This window comes from Galleria mellonella, unplaced genomic scaffold, assembly GCF_026898425.1.
Source record: "Galleria mellonella isolate WM207_F2 unplaced genomic scaffold, CSIRO_AGI_GalMel_v1 utg64, whole genome shotgun sequence".
NCBI classification, from domain to species: domain Eukaryota; kingdom Metazoa; phylum Arthropoda; class Insecta; order Lepidoptera; family Pyralidae; genus Galleria; species Galleria mellonella.
The window spans coordinates 4,691,118-4,714,269 of NW_026442133.1; the positions used below are offsets into that span (position 1 = coordinate 4,691,118).

At 30.9% G+C, this 23,152-nt stretch overlaps 1 protein-coding gene across 4 annotated transcripts in view; it reads right to left on the reverse strand.

The window, feature by feature from the left end:
- Positions 1-23,152, reverse strand: part of LOC113512384 (dachshund homolog 2) — a 185,213-nt gene that overhangs the window by 131,341 nt on the left and 30,720 nt on the right. For 3 of the 4 annotated variants that reach the window (XM_052900122.1, XM_026896257.3, XM_026896255.3), the window contains exon 1: positions 19,178-19,200. The exons of the other annotated variant lie outside the window; for it this stretch is intronic. In XM_052900122.1, the coding sequence (XP_052756082.1) occupies positions 19,178-19,194 (17 nt within the window). In that variant the 5' untranslated portion in view covers positions 19,195-19,200. Of the gene's footprint in view, positions 1-19,177; positions 19,201-23,152 lie in introns of those variants that run through there. 4 annotated transcript variants of the gene reach the window in all.

A 23,152-nucleotide genomic window follows, 5' to 3' on the forward strand; every position in this document is an offset into this window, starting at 1 on the left:
TTTCGGGATTTCATTAGTTTGTAACTATGCGGTGTGCTACGCGAGGCATCTAATTTATTAGGTAGGCGTAGCCGAGGGAACGAATGGGCAGCGAGCATTTGAAAATGGAACGGAATTGTCGAATCACGCCGCTTTGAGTCGAAGCCGACGCGACACGATTCGTTAGGAGACAAATGTTTGGATTCAATTCCGACAGTTTTTTACTTGATAATTAGTAACGGTATGTTTAATACGCATTTGGTTTGCGGTAGCTATTTTTTTTTCAGTAATCGAGTTTTAATAAATACCATTTTAAACGAACGTTTAATTTAGGTGCTTTTTCAATTGGATACGAATGAAATAGCAATCAACTCATCAATCGCACGCAGATTTGCAGAGTTTTTAAACTAATCTTATACTTGAGATTACAAGAATAACTTAAAAAACACATTTATGCTATTCTGCTTAGGTTTACATAATATTATTTGAGATATATAAGCAGTAGGTATGATGTTTATATGTTAAATCATTATAAAAGTATTACAAATTTTTCAAACGTGCAGTGGACAGACAAACTGTCATAACATACTGAACGATAACAACATCGTCAATTTAAAGTCTAGCCTTTTATAGAGCCGTTTGTTAGCATTTTCGCGAGTGCTTCGCCCTTAAATAGCTCGGACAATTGAATAAAAAATCAATTTCTATTTTTATATGGACGCGGCGTCAGTGAACCGCTCATTGGAATGTGACCACAACGAACTGAATGAAACGGACATTTCTTACAAAAACGTGCTCCGGAGTTTACGATTCAGAGGCGCAACTGATCGTTTAGTGACACAACTCAAATTAAGTACTTATAGAAACTATTACGATGGGAAAGAAACGCGGAAAGTTGTGCTTAAAATGATTAATTCTTATTTTTGTTTTTAAAATATTTGTACCTATAATAAAAACAAAAACCTAATATGACATTTAAAGAAAACTGTTGAAATGATAATTTTTAAATTTGCAACCGACAAAAAATAATAAATGATCTGGTAAAAGTGTTTGTTACTAAATCAAATTTCGATATCATTATATTGATACTTTTTATTATAATATTGTCCAGCAAACCATGATACCTATAGCTTTTTTTATAATACAGGAGGAAATCACCATGCGGTTCACCTGATGATGACTACCGCTGCCCATGATCACCCGCAACACCAGGGGCATTGCAGATGTCCTGCCGGCCTTTTAAAAAGAAATATGCTTTAATAGATAGTATTCATTATAAAAAAAAAATAAGTAAGAAAAGAACAACATATGCATCTGATCAACAAGTTCCTTATACCATCTAATTTAACACAAAAACACGAGTAAGTCAAGCGACAAACAAAATTGAAGAGCCTTTGGTGTTTTACAGTGCCATCATTCGTCTTCGCATCGATTTCGACGCGCGTCGCGATGAATTATCGAATCTATTAACTCGCGAGATTACTGAATTCCGAAGCTGCATCGACACTATAGTAACTATTAGACACGAATTCAAAAATCACTGCCTTACTGTACTTATACAATTGTATCGTTATGTTTGTAAATTGTATTGTTTATTTCCTATATTGTATAATGCAAATAAAGTATACTCATTAATTCATTCAAATATCACAGAAAAACGACAGTCATTTAATTATGTATTAGCAGCAATTTTTGACATGTTTTTATTAGTATATAAAGACATATTACTACAATAAAATCAATAATGTGGATTGTTCATCATAAGTTCTAACCTAAAATTAATATATATTGACATTCACTAATTATAATTAGATTGAATACTTACACTTGAGTTTGATTATTTATTTGTGTATGTAATGACTGCTGGATATGTTGTGTCTTCTTCATATTACTATATGATTAATATCAAGTTTTTAACTATATAATCAAGAAAATACGAAACACATATCACCGTATCTTCGTATATATACTATAGGTTACACCATCAATCCAAAAAGATTTAAATTTAAAAGATATTAACACAATGTTATTAGAATATGCTGTAATTTGAAATAACTAAAAAGTATTATTAACAACTGTACATTTTAACTTGACATTTTTATAAAACATAAAGCTATATATTTTATTAAAAATTTAAATTGACAGCAATTTGATTTATACAAGACTAAATTGAGATGGAGAATTATACTATACGGTTAAAAATTAAAAACTAAATCGCGTAACTTACACACAAAAAAATTACAAACAAATTGACAATGTCCTACATTTTGAAGCTTCTTATTAAAAACATTTCATTATTTTTTAGCCCGTGTTTCTTTTTATGATATGTCCATGTCTAAAGATTAGTAAGTCTACCCGCGGCGACGCGGAGCGAACGATTTGTACTAATTATAACGGGCGAACGCCGAGATACGATTAGCTTTCCATCGGAGTCCCAGTAAGGGTGCCAGTGCCAACGCAAACCGCACCTCCTATTGATAAATGTTTCTTGAAGAACAGGACGAAATGTGTTTAAAAAAAAATCAAATTAAAACTTACTACCACAGAAATCTCTTTTTCAAAACATACCTAATGAATTCATATTATTATCAAATTACTAATACGTATATTATACGATAATTATTATATATTTGATTTGAATTTGTAAATATAGTAAATATCATAAGTAAATTAAATAAAACAGTAAACAAACGTTGCGTTGATAATTATATTCATGAACTTATGCTTTTCAATATACGTACTTTAAGAGCCTGTTACTAAAACTTAACTAACGACAGAATGAAAATGTCCTCAGTCAGTAAGAAAAATTTTCGAGTTGTTAATGAGCCACATAAAATCTTACTCAACAAATAATTTAATTACTAAATTGTTTGCAATATCCGCTTGCTGAACTTCTTAAAAAGAAAGTACGAATAATCCAACGGAATACGAGTAATTCATTGCCGACACTATACGTGCGGCCGTGCACACGTGCATTGAAACTTAACACTTGCTAAAACAAAAGCTGGTGACAGACAAGTGTCAATATCCTAAGAGAGTATAAGATGCCCCTATGTGTAGCCTACATGCACTTCATTCATGAGGAATAATGGCACTTAACTCGTGTGGGAAATATATGCACTGCAGTGTTGGATTAGAGGAAGGCACGAATATACTATTTTTTATCTGTAATAGTCTGTTTCTAATAGAACTTAAGAAAAATGTAAACAAACTAGACTCGACTAAAACATGTTTGCTGATGTACATGAGTACAAAATAAAAATCTATTAGTTGATTAAATATTTCTATTCGTTACCCATTTCATTGGAGTTTCAGACAGACTACTTGCCACCTTCGTGGTGTAAAAAAAACATGGTAACTTGCTTAGATCTACAGTACAAAGTGATTGTAAATCCAAATCGACGTATCTACCTATGTAAAAAAAAGCTTTATAATTTAATGTTTTTTTAATTAAACTATCTTATTCATATTCCTTACGATGCACGCAATAATCACCATTATTGCGTGCATTGTAGGTTCAGTTTGTGAGTATACAAAAAAATATGAGCTCCCAATCTCAATGTTACGGTTCTCGTAAAGAGGACATCTTAACATGTCTTTGTTGTGTAAATACTTAAAGAAATAAGGCATTTTGTAGATACCTACCGCCATAAGAAACCTTTCATAACTTATTAATGTCGATATTCCGAACCCCTAAAGAGTTGGAAACACAAAATGGAATTATGCATTCCCCTAAAAGTCGCCATTAGAATTAGAGGTACAATTTATTCCGCACCGGGGCCCAATATTTCCGCATTTCCTGTATCGGGGCTCACTGTGTTTAGGAGTTTCCGAAACGACCAATTTGTTATAGAATTATAAACATTAGTCAATCCCCAGCAAAATGTATTAATTTATGAAAAGTTTCAATTAATTATTAATAATTAAAGCCCATAGTAAAGTTGTAAATAATGAATTGAACAATTAATCAACAAATTGGATTTTTAGTTTTTAATCGTTGCTATAAACATCAGACGATTATGTACTTAATTATAAGATAAGCATTTATATGAAATATTATTGCATGTAGTAAGTAATAACGCACAAATTTAAAATACATAATTTTAATTAAATTTCAATATTTGATATCGAATTATTAACAACTTCATGATAAATGTTATTTAAAAGTTACATTTTGTAACAGTTAAACATTTTTTATTTCCAAATTACAGTAAAGTTGGTAAACCACGATTTAAAATATTATAATAATAAAACAAAGAAAACCTACAATTTAAAAATAATTAAAATTAAAAGTAACAAATTGACGATTCAATCATAACTTGAAAGCGCTTAAAGTCGCCGAAAGTTGTAAAATGATCTTAAACGGCGGCGTAGACGTACAAACACATTAATTTATAGGCACCAAAACAAACTTTTTAAGTCTGTAACGGTCTCGACCAACTTTTACATTAAGGCCCGGATCGGAAAAGCAATTACGGTCACATCTATTACGTTCTGTTTGTACAATTACTCCCTTTCTATTTCCGATACATTTGGTTCGAATAAAACAAAGTGCGACTATACATTTACGATGATAAAAAGATAAAAAAATAAAAGAGACTAACTAACATAGCAGACATATTAAATTCGAATCTCAATCTGCAATCTGCCATAACATATGATTCAGTGGTTAATTTGTGCAACAATGTAATTATGGGCTCCAATAAACATTTCAACAAAACAAGCACGCTGTCAAATAAATCCAGTAAATATTTTAATGGCTCCATGCATCGGCCCTTTTTATTGGCCGTATAAAATTGTCCGCGTAAAACGTGAACCAACCCTTGCAGTCTTACAGGACAAAGTCTCTAGCCGAACTATAAAATAAATCTAGCAAGTTATCGTCCACAATAAACAGTCGCCGCGGAAGGCTATCGCCAATTCCCACGCAAAGTTGCTGTTAATAAAAGCAACAAAATTATATATTCAAGAGTTAGGAGGTGGTGGTATGGCTGTTAGGGCCTTCTACGTGGTCAGAGTTACAATGCAAATTGCCGTGGAGGGGTGCGCCGATGCCCTCTAACTGTGCGACTCGCAAAGATGGCCGCCGTAATGGCGAAATGAAATTATTAAGCATTGTCTTGTGAAATCGGCCGCAGTCGACACCTGAGACGCGATCCCGGTTTTCTTTATGTGGATATTCCCAGTTACTTCCAATTAGAGTAAAACAACCCTAAGATAGTACCGCCGAAATATTTACATCAACGTTACGAAAAAAGTCTCAATTCACATAAATAGAATATAATCAAAATTTGTATTTAATTACACTTTAAAAAATCAGAGTTTTAAGAATAATAAAAAAATCTCCGATAATGTAATTTGTTAGGAACTCCACGATTCACGTTCTTAACACGTAATTTTAAGCCTATGAGTCTCATACACTAGGATAATAATATATATATAATAAATCCTGTTAAAAATGTAAAATTACTATATGAAATTATGATCTATTATTAAAATTGGAGTTACATTCAAATGAAATAATTAACGAAAAGAGAGCTCCACTCGTTTCTAACGCGAAGACATTACTTGCAACCCTCTACTGAAAGCTTGTATTAAAATTTAAATCTACTTTGCAAAGTGTATTTTATACACGTGCTCTTGCAATTTTGATCGTTCATAAACCTCCAAATAGGTGCTATTATTACGTTTTACCTCTGCGGTATTGGGTGTTACACATTTCTCCCTTACCATTCCTGTTAACATTTGTACGAAGACTCCCATGAATTTAGTATGCATAATGTTAATATATTATAGATGCTTTAATTACTCGTTTGCGGTGTACTTGAGGTTTCACTGTTGATGTACAGTTCTGTTCATTTAGAATTTACACATACATACAAATACTGTTACATTAACAACTAAATTTACATCTTGATTTAAGTACGAGCACACAATCGCCGAGGTGAGTGTAACCATTAATTTTCATGATATCTACGTTACATAGTTAAATTAATACTTCATCACTACTACTGACATAGCCTGAGTTATTTATACGTATATGGTAAATGTTATTTTTGTTAGATTAGCAGATATGTCCTTGTAGATAGTTGTGTTATAGAACAAATTGAGAACTTCAGAATTACTCGTATTATTGGTTAAGTTTGATTTTCTATCTGCCGCTTCATTGAGAAGATGCATATAAAAATATAATGTATCTACCTATCTCTTCATATTAAATCACTGTAGGAGGTCGATAGAGAGAATAGCCTTTATTCTTAATAATTACATGAAGAGTTTAATAAAGTTAATGAGCATTAACAAATAATTTAAAAAATAAACAATTTGTCAATAAAAAAGGGTAAAAAGTAAAGATTATACTATACCGCTAAAGAAAAAAAAAATTCTGTACAATAATAGATCTCAAACTTCTCTATATATTTTGATTCCCTTTTTAAAATTCAGGAAGATTGACAATATCCACCGCAATTAACCGATTTATGGCGTAAATACAATGGTTCTTCAATCCATGTTATTGACATTGTTTACAATTTTAATAATACGTTTTTTATAAAACATCAGTTGTTATGAAAAATGGCTATATAATAAGTTAATGCTTATTAAGTACTCAGTAACAAGTCAACTGGACACGCGCAATCACGAGTTAAAACAAGTTACACAACAAATAGCTTGATTTCCTGATTGTTATCTATCTATTACTCATTCCAATGTACTGGTGACATTTGAATGTCATAATGACATATCGATCATTACGCTATATCGATCGATCGCATATCGAACCGGAAACAATATGACTATTGTTTCTCTAATGCTAAATAAATGTCTATATTTCTAAAGACTTGCGTCTCTAAAGGAGATGTTTCAGAAAAGTATTAAACCTAGCCTAGTCAATGTCAATTAACTATACATTATTATAAAAAAAAGCAAATCCAGAGCGTATACGAATATGATATATCTTTATTACAATTTTATTTTGTTTTCTGATACAAAATTAATTTAATAAAATTTAAAAATAAAAAACACAAACGAAGTCAAACGTAGTGGCACGTCTACATTATTTGATTAATATTGAAACTGGAAATACCATATAAAAATAACAACTAATAATAATATCAATCAAACTGGTGTAATTATAAATTCATATTCGTACCTTTAAATGTTTTAATTTTTATTTCAGAGTTTTTTAAAATAAAATTTATTTTTCATTGGCATGGCCCGATTTAAAATAAAATAAAAAACGTAAAAAGGATACATTTTTGTTACAATAAATTCTTTAAAGTAAAAGTTCTATTATTTTTTTAATGATTTTCTTTTTTTTTCATCATTTTTGAGCTACTGTCCAAAATTATACATCATTATATTTTACTTTAATGAATAACAAAAATTAACTGGCAACCCAAAACCCTACAGCACTTTGAAATTCCTCCTTAATCCAACGCATGCCGAATTTCACATAAAAAACTGCTTCGTCTCGGTGATCAATCAAAACTCCCGTACATTTTTTTCTATACCTCATTGCAATACACTTTCGTCTCTCTGTAACCGCTATAAATGCTTTAATATTGTTTGCAAAAAGGAAATGGATACGTTTTGAATTTAATTAATTTGATGGATTTTGTTCGCAGGGCTTGGTAATTGCCTACTGATTCCATTATTACTATTTGTATTTTATACTACGTTGTCATTTTAAGTTATAAAAAATAATTTCTAAAACAATATTTTTTTATAAATTTATAAAATGATTTTTGTCAATATACAATTTGTATTTAACTTATACATAAACAATTTGTATCTTTACATTGACTTATCTTATTTGAAGAAACCTATGCCCATAATAAGTTAAGGTAAGGCAGAGTGAACTAAGAAAGAAGAAACTAAGAAAGACGAACGGAGAAATGTTCTTGAGTGGCGACCCCGTACGAGCAAACGCGATGTAGAACGATCCCTTATTGATGGAGTGACGATCTCAAATACATTGCAGATAGTGTATGAAGGTGGCTCAGTACTGTTCCTTATGACAGTCTACGGGGAAGGCCTATGTTCAGCAGTGGGCAGATAATGGCTAAGATGATGATAATGATGATGATGAGGGTGGACAATGCACGAATATACTGATTATGATAATATAACAAAAACTTTGTTTATTTAGATTCTAAATGAATTGTAATTTTCTCACTATATTATAATGAAGAATCAGTTGAAAGTTTAAAATGCAAAATTTGAATGTTAAAATAAATATAGATAAAATTTATTCTTCAAATATATTTGCTATATTATCATTATGTTATTTATTATTTAACTCTACACCGTACTGTTTTTTTTTAAATACAGGATTAAATATTTATGATGAATTATTGTATGTATACATATAATAATATGCCTACACAAAGATCCTAAAACGAAATTCACAAACTCAACGAGACGAGACGTCGACATTTATGACTCAGTATGTTCATGGTTGCATTTTGAGTGCCAATCTTAGCTCAAATGTGTATACAGACAGCGAAATGTGCAAGATACGGCATAATATTATAAAAAAAAATGTTTTATTGGTAACAAAACTATTCTATACCTCTACCTACATACTATAAGAAACTTGATATGCACGTATTAAGTTAAATAAAGTTTCTTAAATCAATTTATATTCAAATTAGAGTAACAACATTATCAAAAAAATTGTAATGACCCGATACGCTTTTAAAAACATATTTATTAGACTCAAATAGACAGCAGTAAATGTTAATCATTGTTATTATATCTGTCAGGTTAGCTTTGTTTGCCATAAGTAATATAGAATCAAAGCTATTGTTACTTATTCGTTTGAAAAATACATAGAAAATACTCGTATCTCTAAGTATCTTCATTTTCGTATATACTATAGTATATCTATATGTATATATGTTTAAATTATAATACGTATATCAATTACCGCATTCGAGTATTCTAACGCTTCCCTAAGGTTGATTGGGAAGGAATGATTTTACGAGTAGCATTAACTCCATCTTGTATACATACCTGTACTAAAGAATAAATAAATAAATAAAGCACGTAATTAAAAAATAAGTTTATCAAAAGATTTCGTTACGTGTTAAGTGTTTCATTTATGCAATTATTAAGTTGTTGTATAACATGTGACAGGAAAAGAAGAGGTAAATAACGATCCTAAATATTGATAACAGTTCATTAGTATACAATCAATATCCATTTAACAGTTACAAATTTATTTATATATAACTAATGGACAGACCTATTCTACCACTATAGAGATTTCTAACTCTATGCATGCCGCAACCGCTCGAGTGACGTCTAAATAAACATAGCACTGGTTTCATTTCATGTTCACAATCCTTCTGTTCCATTTGTTTTCTCATGTTACAAACAACATAATGAGTATAATTGCTACCAAGTTGAATGTTGATACAAATCTCAATTTTTTGACACAGATGTCTTTTTATTCGTACTTAAACCATATTCTATACTTATACTTTGTAATTAAACAATTTTAAAAAGAAAAAATGTATCACGCGATAACTTCATCAATTCTGATTTATTTGTATTTAATAAAATGTACTGCTGTGTTTTTCTGGAACAATATTAATTATATACATTGTTTTTGTTATTGAAAACATGTTAGTTTGATAATTAATCAATTTCATATATACAATGTTACATATGCATATGTATGTAAGTGTGCGGGCGCGCATGTGCGTATGCGTGTGTGTAAATATTTGTGTGCGTGTGCATGCGTCTTCTTATATCAGATAAATTATATTTAAATACACACCTATTCATTTTTTGTATCTAATATTTAAAAAAATTCATAATGATTTTAATTTCAATGAGGACTTTCAGTTTGTTTAATCTTATTCTTAGGTCTAAGTTTTATATATATATATATATATATAACTGACAATCCGTATAATATAAGAAACACAAACACCATGCAGTTTAATTTTAACGTCTCTTGACGTTTTCAAATTTTGGCCTTAAAATCCTTTTAAAACTAAAAAAAGTACCATGTGGTTTTGTGATAGCATTGGAAAGAAATCTCGGCGACAAACTTTTTTCCCTTTAAAAGATAAGATTATGTAATCTCGAGCCGACACCGGCAATCTGCACTAAATCCTATTTTAAAAACACGCAACGGTGGCTTTTAAAGGACACTCTTGAAATCTCCAGACAGTCTCACACTTAAATAAAAGTTTTACACGACGTTGCTTCACTTTTTTATCTTTTGTGCAACATCGCCTTCAATGATACTAATGCAAAAAGGTTTTATCCCCATAATCTGCTTGTAATTGAATTTTTAGTTGAAAAAGTGAAAAAGATTTCTCCTAACAACAGCTAATAAAAAGGCTTCTTTTGTATTTCAAATATATTTTATAGATACTATAATATTTCATACACAATTTATACTGCATTAAATTTAATATCTTAAAAAGTGTTTCATTTGTTCATTCCGATATTTAAAGAGCCTGATTTATATAAATAAAGTTAATATTAATAATAAAATAAAATAGTTATTAATAATAACAAGACAAATGAATTCGTAATATTCTATTTTAAAATCATTATCAACATTATGATAGATAATTAGATTCTAAGATAAATTATAAAATATATTGTTTACCACAAAATTTAGGTACTTCCTATATTAATAAACAGCTTCTAAATTATATTTTAGTTTTTTTTTTTAATTATAATAATATATCCTTCTTCGTAAATTAGCTCATCCGTTCAACAAAAATAAATTATTATCTATCAAATTAATAATACGTAGTTAATTTCGCGCTAACTTATCTCGAAGGTCCGTCGCGCTCTTAGCTAGCTTTTCACAATTCGGAAGCGACCGTAACACGTACTGAACAAACAAAGAAACACATTACAAAGCCATAAACCAAGCAACAAAGGCACCGACGAATACGTGTTGAAACTGATCCATCATGTCTCCTTTTAAAATAACAAAAAACTCATACGATGCATACAACAGATGTTTTCGTAAAAAAACTCACCCTACCGACCCCTGTATATAAAACGCCGACTATAATTTCTATTAAAATAACTGTAATTTCCTAAATTATCTCTCTATCATAGACGTTTAAATGCAAATTTGACTTTCTGATGTATTAATGCGGTCATAGTTTTGACAAATTAGACAGTTCTTGTGTTAAAGATAAGGAATTAATTTCAAACGAAAGCTCATCGACGACTTGACAGATGTTTACATAATTTTAATGATCATATTCGTATTATAAATCGATAACATTGATCTTGATCCTATTACTATCAATAATTAATATTCTCGTAAAGCTAAGATTACGAAAATATTAGGTACACCTCAATAAATAGGTGCCTACTTACATACTTGTTATATGGATTTAAACGTAACTTAAAATTACTTTCAATATTTAAGAAATCATACACAAATATGAATGTTGCTTTCATATTCGCGAAATAGAAATATAAAAAGTATTGTTATGATAAGTCAAATCGATACTTACTAAATGCAATCATAAATATCAAAAAGTAAACATAATATCGACTAATAAAGAGTCAGCATATCTACATGCGAAATTCCAATTAGATTCCAAACATATGAATGTGATAAACGTTCCGTTATTGAAGTTGCTTATCTGTGTAATTAGAAAGGAACTAAGCTGTAACCATTTGTGTTTATAATGGGAACCTTTGAGTGCTCGACATATGATAACGCGCAAATATAGTCATATTAGTGAGTATGACAGAAATTATTCAATATTGTCATGGATTATACATTTATAAACACTCGTGTGTAATATTACCTCAAATATATTTGTATGGAAATTTATTTAAAGATTAAATATCCTAATAGATGCTAAAATTTTATTTTCAGTTAAATAATAAATTACGTCACTTATTAAAACAAAAATTATGATCCAACTTAAAATGTGTCTCCCGTAAGACTGTTGTAATGACTGTTTTCTTGAAAAATCATATATAAGACATATCTAAATATAATCATTTATAAGTATCACCATTGCTTAAATCGTTGAAATAAGGAGGGAAGGGATAGTTACTAATGCAAACTACCAGTCCCATTGCTAGACATATACCCTGTCAGGTCGACCTCCACGTAGTTCCCCCTGGAAATCAACGCACTGAATTTCAGATTTATTTATCACGGTGTACTCACTGACCTGCCTTTTCATTCTCACTTATCATCACACACTGGTGCCCCGCCAGCGTATCATCCATTAAAAAAACCGTTGAAATATAAATATGCATTGTCAAGTAGAAGTACACGGAAATTAGGGTAATGGTTGTAGTCGTTAACAAAGACATTCAAAAAATTATCTGCCTAGCTATCTGGTAATCTCCTATCTCCACTCTCCGCTTCCCGCCTCCATTCCCGCAGCCCGTAACGGATTCGTCATAAGGGAATGCGACATCAAATATTCAATTTTAAAACAACCGCTAAAAGCGAAATGTCATCGTCTACATAAACGCAGCTGGGACTTGACGATTTAGAAATTTTGCTACAGATGGGACACGCACTTCGGCTCACAGAATGAGATAAGGAATTGCATTAGCAAAAGTGAAATATAAATGAACACGGCCAAAAAAAATTGTCTCAGATGTCGTGAGTTTGCCATAAACGTTTACAGTGTGTTGGTGACATCACTAAATTATTCATACCCCCTGAAGATTATTCTGTCAAGAACAAGAAAATGGCACGCAGAGTAGGAAAAATTTCATTAGCGCCAATCAAAATGACGAGGTCCAAAATGAAGCTCGCAAAGAGAGTCGTAATCACGGAGTTCAGTAGGCACCCCCTCAACGTGAGGTCTTATTAAAGGAATAATATTTACAAAACGAGACGCCTCAGAAATCCCCAAATTAAGATCTCGCCGAAACCCGCCCAACTTCCACAAAGTGGAATCATTAAATTAAAAATGTAAACTTTTCTCTTAGCAAGGTAATGGGCATCCCGATGTAGATAAATAGATGGAATAGCTGCAAAAAGGAGCATTTTCCTGTTCATTAAATTTTTCCTTCGCTTTTTTATTTCGACCCCTGGTGCTAATTTTGTTGGAATTCACGCCCCTCAGCTCCACCCGCTGGGGCTCAATCACAGAAATTTTATATCCGGAATTAAATAAGTACCCAACAGTATTACGAACAAAATTTAATATGAGCTTATTTTTAGCGGAGTATCTTTCCTAATTAATCTGATAGCTTCTGATGTTTATTGGATTTGAATATTAGTCTCCAAGATAATAAATAAATAAATAAATAAAATAAATAAAATATGTAGCACCATCGTCGTTACGTTATAATAAAAGTCTCCAAAAGTCAATTAGCAAGCGAAATATTCTCATCAGAGCACTGGTGTCTAATTCCAGAGGGTGATCTGTGTTAGTAACTCGATTGTCTATAGATATGCTGTAGGAAACATCAGCGAGCCCGGTAGTAAATGCAATTATATCTTAACTAATATGCCGTCTGCAACCGCCATAGCGCTGTGCCTCCATCGCTGCACTACTTCAAGACTGCCACCCTTCAATATTTTGAGAAATTTGTTCAAAATTAAGTTACTGCGCTTTTGTATGGAATATATTCATCTGTAATTAAAAAGTATGCAGATACTACAAACAAATGGCTCATATTCATTATTTGTAATTATTTTTAGATACGATTTTTATTCGCAAGTAATTCAACAAAATGTTACATAAATCGATATGATATTCAAATATCTTTTACTGGATATCGTATTTCCTTATAAGATATTGATTGGTGCAAATAAGGAAATCGAATTATTCAATGTCCGCCCCTCATTTGTTTCCGCTCCCCCACAACAGAGATGAAGAAATTCTTTCTGAGTTTTCGATTACTTGTCCAATTAATTTTATAGATTCATTTGTCTTAGACGCTTTGAAATATTTTCTTTTCTGTAGAGTGAACTATTCTTAGACATTCATAGATTAAAGATAGTACCAGTGGTAGATACTATTGCAGACCTTCCACAACATTTTAACGGTGTAATTAAAAACAAATTATATAAGTACAGGACTTTGTCAATTATTTAATGATAATGTCATTGTATTATAATTATCAACATTAATAATAATAAATTAAGAATAGTAACAGTAATAATCTTACCTGAATGTTTTTAAAAATTATACATCCATTCACTATCAATTGAAATAATCATTATTAAGGGCGAAGAAGATATAAAACCATTTGTGCAGACTTTACTAGCAGTTGGGGTATTGTGATGAGAGCGAAAGTTCACGTTCCGTTTCTCATCACGCCTCCGCGCGCATGTGGGTGAGTGCGGTTAGTAGCCAGAGCAACGCACCGACCATTCATGATGGAATTGGCATGAGGGCTCATTAAACACAAGAATTTTCGCATGATGCACATATTAACACCTCTTCTCGTGTAGGGTGACTCATCTGAATGATAAATCTCATGTATGGAGTCCTACATTAATAATATAATTATAGTAATTAAGTACAGCGCTTTTCTTCTAGCAAATTACACAAGTAATCACTGTATTATAAGGAAATGGAAATAGAACTGTTAAAAGGTAAACATTACACAAATAAAACGAGTCTTAATTGAAATAACTTTAAATTTTGCATCGTGTTTTACCTATTTCGTAACCGTAAATTAATTGGAAAAAAATATAGCCTTCAATTATTCCCAATAGCGAGAACGCGAGAATACAATAACCTGAGCGCCGGACGAACCAATCACATTTCAATCCTACGACTGTGTCAGATTCTATTGAAATTGAATTTACAAGGACGTTCAAAAATACATGCAATTCTAACTCTTACTATACAAGTAATAAATAAAACCTCATTGTATAAATCCATCAATAGTCATTCTTAATTCACTATGCTTAATGGTAGTCATCATAGATTAATAAAATTTATAAGGAAAAATAGCCTTTAAGACTATTGAAATAGATGTTATTAGATTACTACAACGCAGTTAGTAGGATGTTTCAAACAATAAGCAATCATACGTAGTGTTAAGAGAATACCTATTGTTTAAGTCAGCGTAAGGACAGCCGCGGGGGCGACTCCAGCGGCAGCGAAGCGGCCAGATCAAAGCTGATTGATATCAAGATGTGACCACACTTTTAAATAAAAGAAAGGAGTATTGTGGAGCTTCGATTAAGGATTATGTATTATTTAAATACAGTAATAATTATAATTAGGGACTATGGAGCCAAGGTGGTCTTATTTTTGCCAACCTTCAACCTAACGTAGTAATATAGAAAATTATAATTGATTTTTTGTAATTAAGTTCTGTCATGTTCTTATAATATTATATACGCACGAAGCTTGTCATTTTATAACAAATACCAAACAAACAAACATATACAACACATTCCTTACTTTAAAATGTACACGAAACGACCGACTTCAAATAACCCTAAAATCTTGAATCGATTTGAATGTTAAAAAAAAATTGTTCTTAGCCGAAAAAATCGGCCATCAGCCTAGTCAATTAAAAATAAATAAAAAACGTAACGTCAATAAATTATCTATTTAAATAAAAATAAATTGACATAGTTACAAACTTTATTCAAACAAATTATAGAAATCAAAACCACTCAGTAAATACTCATTTGAGTCACAAAGGGAAATCTCCCCTGAAGCTAACTGAACAAACATGAAGCAAATGGACACCTCCTGTGATTTTACACAAGGTTAGATGTAAGGTTAACTATTATGAAACACTCGAAAATCGCACTCGATATTGTATCGATTCCTGCTTTTTTATGTAACTTGAAATAGCAAAAAAGGGACACCATGATAATCACAGAATACACTGTAATACTCAAGACACCCCCTCATATGTTACCATTTTTGAGCCTCACTATATGATATGCTTACATACCCTGTAATTTCACTGTCTAGTTTATTGATGAATCATTATAATTATTTTGTCTGTATCTACATTCCGTTATATGTGTTCTAGATAAACTACTATAAATGCTTGTATCCAGGTTTCTAAAAATAAACAAATCTATTAATTTTATAAATTTATTTTAAAATTTACATTACTTTTGCTATTCTCTATTTAGCTTTATGTCTACTGTTGCTCAATAACTTTATGTTCATAGAGGCTTCTCTTACAGCTTGCTAAAATTTTATACTTATTTAAATAACCAGATCATAATCTCCAGAAGGAGCCATGTATTTTTCGTTCGTTTTTATTAAATTCTAAATTTAAGCTTAAAAAAAAGTATTGTATATTTTATTATTCCTTTAAAATATATAGTTAAATTAGATTACGAATAAGTAAAGAATAGATACCACGGGTGTCGGGGTGTCAAGCTCGGAACCCTTTACAAATTCATTTCTATTGCGTTTTCCGAAGTGAAAATTGCCCACCGACGCGACGGTCAAAGGGTTAACGATTTAGTGTTTATTTGAATTCCGCCTTTGTTAGTTTAAAAGGCGTTAGAATGTAAACGGATCCTTTGTTGTGATTGCCGTACGTTTCGCTCAAAACATTTTATGTGTCGGAGCTCTATTGTTTATTTAGTAACGTATTATTGCGTTCAGCGACTGGAATTCGAAATTTATGAGAAATGTGCCATTTGCATTACAAAATGTCAGCAAAATACTCAATTGATTTCCTTTATCGCTTTGCATCTTACACATTACTGAGGCTACTTACTCTATCCGCGGGCGTAAAAGTTTTTAGGAATGAGATTTTGGGGCGCCATTGCCAGTAATCAATATACACTGCCAGAGTGACCTCGTCGCAGTTCCCCAAGGAAACTATCGTACTTAATTTCAGATGCATACAGCTCGATGGACTGATCTGCTTATTCTCATCTACCTTCATATCTTACTGGTACTCCGCCAGCATATATCATTAGTGCAGGCGGGGTTAACATTTCAAAATCATGAAAAAGAATAACCGTGATTTTTAATGAAATGGTTATCTCACCTATCAAACAAATAGTTATTTACTTGAAGCTTTGATAATATATATGAATATATATATATATATATATATATATATATATATATATATATATATATATATATATATATATATATATATATATATATTAAAACAATTATATACTCATGAATATAATTGTTTGTGCTGTACGAAAATCGAACCCGCAACCATAGGAATGTTAATTAGTTACCCCATCAAGGTCGTCATATCCACCAAGGAGATGCAGTGTAAAAAGTAATAGTTTTGATGATGATACCTAGAAGTCTTGTCTTATATTGTTAAAAAAAGATGTTCCTACTAATGGTAAAAACTCAAAAAATTAGAGTAGGTATTTAAGTATACAAAATTATATGATAATATTTAAATCTTATCTAAAGTTAATGTAACGATAATACAATATTTAATAATTTAATTTTGTCAAATACAAAAAACCTATATTTCATTACTCGAACATTTAACTGTAATTCCTATTATTTCAACGCTTCGATACCCAAGTAGTAAAAGAAAAGAACATTTTTTCTTTCACTACTGTGATTATCTATGTGGTAGTGGCGCATTAATTCATATTCTAGATAAATAGATACTTAGATTCAATTAGGTCTAATTTTAAGTACACTGCTTGGGCTTATAATAGATGAATATATAGATATATGATAATTTATAATTTTTATAATTTCTTCCAAAAGATAATAGTAGTAAACTTTTTGTAGATACCAACAATTACAAGAAATGATCATACTGACTATTATATTTAGAGACTATGCTAACTTTTTAAATACCTAGCCTACGTTTTTTTTTGCATTCTAACATTATGTTAATTATATTCTTTCTCTATTTCAAACTGTGTTCGTCTACTGCAGGACATGCGCCTTCTCCAGAGATCTCCTTCAATATGCACCAAGCTTTTTACTCATCTTCCATATTGTTGACAAAGTGACAATTTTCCCTGTGACTTAAAGCGTTGAACATCAAGTCAGTGGTAAAAAAGGCAAAGAAAGATCTTCTTTTTAATCTTAGCCTCGTCTTTGATATATTATGCGATTCGCCATCCCCACTTATGGCTGGCACACATATTTTTTTATTACATAAAAAATATGAAATTCCATTTAAAATATCCCGTAATATATACACAAAAATACGGACATAATATTGAGTTAAGAAAAATATATCATTTTGTAACAGATGCAAAGAACACAAAATAGAGAACAAGTATACTCTAGGTATCAACAGTTCGTCCACAACAGGCGAGCGGAACATTTCAGCTTTTGTCCGTTTGAGAGCACCACAGCATGGCATCATTCCTCAATGAGCTCGCCCAGTGGGGAGCCCACGGTAGCTACGCACTCTCTTTTTGTCCGACCAACATTTTATCAAACATTTTAATGGCCGGCTTTATGACGCCAACAAAAGAAGCGTGCCAACAGAGGCGTTAAATCCTTTACGATTTGATGATGATCACGCGTTGTCATTGGATCGCTTTTGGGTCTCGTTATCGGTCATGCATGATTACCAGTTAAGACAGATGTAGACACTTATACTATTGAGTTGTTATAGTAGAGTACGAATTGTAATATTTAATTGAACATCAAATTCAAATGAACACTTACCTGATTTCGGCATCACGAGTATGAATAAAAAAAAATAAACAACCATGCTTATAAAACTAAACATAAAATATCTAAATCATTCAATATATCTACTATACGAATATTGATTTGTAAATTTATCTGTGATTTGGTTGGGATTTAATTGAGTAGCTAGGGTGTAACCTGGAACCAAAACAACGACAACTAACAATTCACCCACAGTAATACAGTAAAATAATCACACCATTGAACAAATGCAATCAACGTGTAAAGATTGAATCACGTTTGAATCAAGCATTTAAAGAAAATGATCGAATGATAACCTAAATCGAAATTTCAATGGCAGATGATATGAACCTACCTTATTAGGAATCAAAGATGGAATTTTGGCAGAACAAAATAAAATAAATATAAAATTATAGAAACAAAACACACCAATAAGCGATTTTGTTGGAAAAACAATACTATGCTTATATATCCTGCGTAGCGGGTGTGTCATGTGGTCTTCCAGGCTACCCCCTTAGCCTGCGAGCAACCGGCTGAGTGGCCGAGCCCGCCCGAACGTTTCCGAACGTAACCGAACCCGGCCGAACGAAATCGAACGCGCGGCGTGAAGTGCGACCGACATAGCGACATACCTGTCTGGCGCTTTCATTGACAGGCACCTGAAATGAAGAAAAAATTCGATCCAATTCGTTGAATATTTTAAATTTTCAAAATTTTGACTACTTTTGATGATTCACACAGATAAATTTACATGCAAATTCAGAATAATACATCCATTATGACAAGATTATAAAACAGGCACCGCATCTGTTTTTAATTGTTACAATGTAAATGTTATCATAAAACTCATCTCAATCTGAATAAATAAAAACCTAATAATAACTAACAATCGATCAATCATATTAAAAAATGTTCTCCATTCAAAGGGTATGTATAAAATAAAAAAGGTATACAAAAATTAAAAGTAAACAGCAAAAAAGAACAAACAATAACGTGGCAAAAACAGTTAAAAACAACATTGCAAGATGTATTAGGACAGTTGTTAAAATACGGGGTAACGTGGAACGGTTTGGTTCCAATGATATTGTGTACGCGCACGCGATCTCTCCTGTTTGCATGTGCACACTACGCGTATTCTTAGTAATATCGCACACTACTGCAAAGCGAGTATATCTGTACACGGCCCCCAAAACTTTCTAACGATTTAGTTTAAACTTTACTTGTTGAATCAAACCGTTTGATACATTTTTGAAGTCTCATAACACTACTGCTGATCTGTACATAGCTAACATCTAGCTAAATAAATACCTAGAATAAAAAGAATGTTATACATATATAAATTAAGACATTGTTTTATATATAAATGTCTATATAGACAATGGTAGAAAATTGTTCAAAACTAATTTTAATAACACAAACGAGTCATCAATACAAAAGAAAAGTATTGTTGCAACTAAAACTTATTTTTACATTTAGTCTTTTACAGGATAGGTAGAGATCTAAATGCTAAACTTTGAATCAAACCATTTCATCGTCTTGTATACTCATTTTTTTATTATTTATTTATTTATAATTGTAAATACAGTTTTATATTTAGGCATCAGTATGCTAGAAAGCTAGCTGCTTTTTGCACTCACCATCTCTCCTTTCACATAGTTTATGTACAGCGTTATCATAATTGAAGATTAGTACAAGTAGGTAGGCACGATATTTAAAAAACATTAAATAGAACACAACAAAGTAACGTTTATGAATAATGGGATTTTGTGAAAATATAAAAGAATTAAGTTACTATACATATTTGCAATATATCATAGGTTACTTATAGTGTAAATTATTTATACACATCTAAATTAAAACGAAGAGATGTTGTTACCTACATATAACAATTAATCAACTAAAAAGTAATGAAATCCAAAAATATAGTCGAACTGGCTAATAAAACCGATTAATATTGAGTTATTACAATATGGTCCCCTTCCCTGTGGACGAATTTATTAGATTATTACCGGACGAGATCACGCAAACAGAATCGTAAAATTAACGCAAATCAATTCGGTCAAATTCAATTCAATTCCCTTAACATTATTTCGTAATACAAGGGCAGCTATATTAAAACTAACCTACACCAAAAATTCTCAAAAATGATCCTTTCGTGCCATAAAACTACATAATTATGATGAAAATGTCAAAAAGCCACAAACAATTTATTAAAGCGGAACATAAGTGGCATTAAAAGGTATGCAATGAATAAAGTAGTTTGGTCTAGCGATTCAGACAATACATTTCACTTCGCGTGTGAACAACTACTGATGACTATCGTTTTATGCTATTTTGACACAAATACTTTTCTAGCAGATATTATAACCGGCGGCACTTACCCTGTCTACCGGCGCAACCACGCAACGAAATCAAAAGTCACCTACTCGAAAAACCAATCTATCAATATTAGAACACAAAAAATATGCAAGTCAGTTAATAATCCCGAATCGGCAATCGACAATGGAAATAAAGTCACAGTCACTTTTTTAATAATGGCAACTCGATTTTTTTTTCTTTTTTATTGCCACCCTAGGTTTGTTTGACATTTGAACCGGCTGATGACTTGGACGCCATGATTGATCGTCGCGACCCAGTAAATGAGTGCAATTTAGCGTTTATTTTCCTTTGTATTTAATATTGTTATTGTCAACTTATGCAGTTGAAAATAATACAATGTTTCCCTTCTCAGTACTATTTTCTCATATTTTTAAAATAACAATATAGTTTTATTTATAACTAAAATAAATTATAACTATCGTAGATATAAAAAGAAAACAAATTAATTTCAAGTAAAAAACAAATATAATATTTACATACAAATGAACTGTTGAACTGTGACTGGTAATCATTTGTCAATCGGCAGTGTCATTCGAAATCCCACAATCGGACAGCTAATTAGAATTACAGGAAAATGTATTTAAGCACATTACTATAAAGTCCAAATTGAAATTACTATTTGTATCAGATTGGTAAGCCTCATAAAAATCTCAAGGAGCGATAACGATCTCTAATGCATGGAGTTATGTTTCAAAATTATTTTTGTTAGCTTCTGTCTCATAAGAAAATGAATGACTGCATACAATTTATCATCAGACCAAGTATCCGCCCAGACCGAAACGAATCACTAGTAAATAAATTGACCACAAATATTTCGGATCATTTCTTTAGACATGACGTTCAGGAAGATCGTAGGATATTTCTGTGCCTCTAGTGAGAAAGGGTATAACTCAAGTTATAGCCTTTTTCTTTTTTAGGCTACTTTAAATAAGCAAATTTTTCTCTTTCGAATGGTATAAGAATCGTAACGATATCTTTAAAAACAATAGAGATAGTAAACATGTAAAAGGCTACAATTAACAAAATATTTGTGGTAAAAAAGTCATAATTAGAAATAAAACTACAATATTTTACAAAAATTATTTTTGTAAAATGAATCAGTTCGATTTGAACCCTTTTACACCATTTAATAGCGATTATTTTTTATAGCGTAAAATAAACAACATTGTTTTTCTTCAATACTTCAATAAAATAGTTTTAATTCAACTTAAAACTATTTTCACATCATAATTTTAATATTTTTGTTAAGTGTGATTAGGTATAATAGAATTATTTTTAAAAGTATAGGTTTTACACAAAAACCGACAATTTCATGAGAAAGAGGAGAAAAAATTACTATAAATGCAATCATTGACTTGTTCAATTAGCAAATAATAAAAGCAGCAGAATTTTTTTTCTTTATTTAAAATAGTTTTTTGGCTCTCCTGAAAAGTGACCATTTTGAATTGAACCCTTTCTCACTAGAGGCACAGATTTATCAACACATTTAATAAATATTGACCATTTTAAAATTATTTGCAAATTTACTGATTATTACCTAATGTGAACATTGATATAATTGTGTAGATACATATAATGTATACAACTTATAAAAAAAAGCTAATTGCAATTAAATGAAAGCAGTGTTTAGGTACTCATATGATACAAATACTTGTATAACTTTTCATAATGTATCTAATATTTATGGTAATCAATATGAGGACTCTATAAATTACATTTGACAGGTTCTGGAATTAGATTGATACGTTCTAGGCTAAACATTCAATTGATTGTGACATGGCGGGATGTGGGGGTCTACCAGTCTATTTGATAGTTCACATACTTTGATGTAATAAAAATTGTATATAAAAATTCTTATTCAATGGTAGTAGATACATCAATATAATTGAAAATTGTATTATCGTCCTATAATTGGATCGGACTAAACTTGCTCAAAACCTCCTTATCGCGTGATCATAAATCTGTTAAGATTAATTTAATATTTAGGTATTAATTTAATACAATCGAATTAATTACTACCTATTGTTGGATTACTATGCCATTTTCACCCATCAAAAAAAAACTACCTATTGTTTTAAATTGAAAAAAAAAAAACCTATCGGATTCATTTGGATTTAGTTTACAGTTTAGAGTACCATTGCAAGAAATGAGCCATTTTTATGTAAATCATGTTATCATATCTACTTATTGTAACAGTATATTGTCCTATACGAATAAATTTACATTTT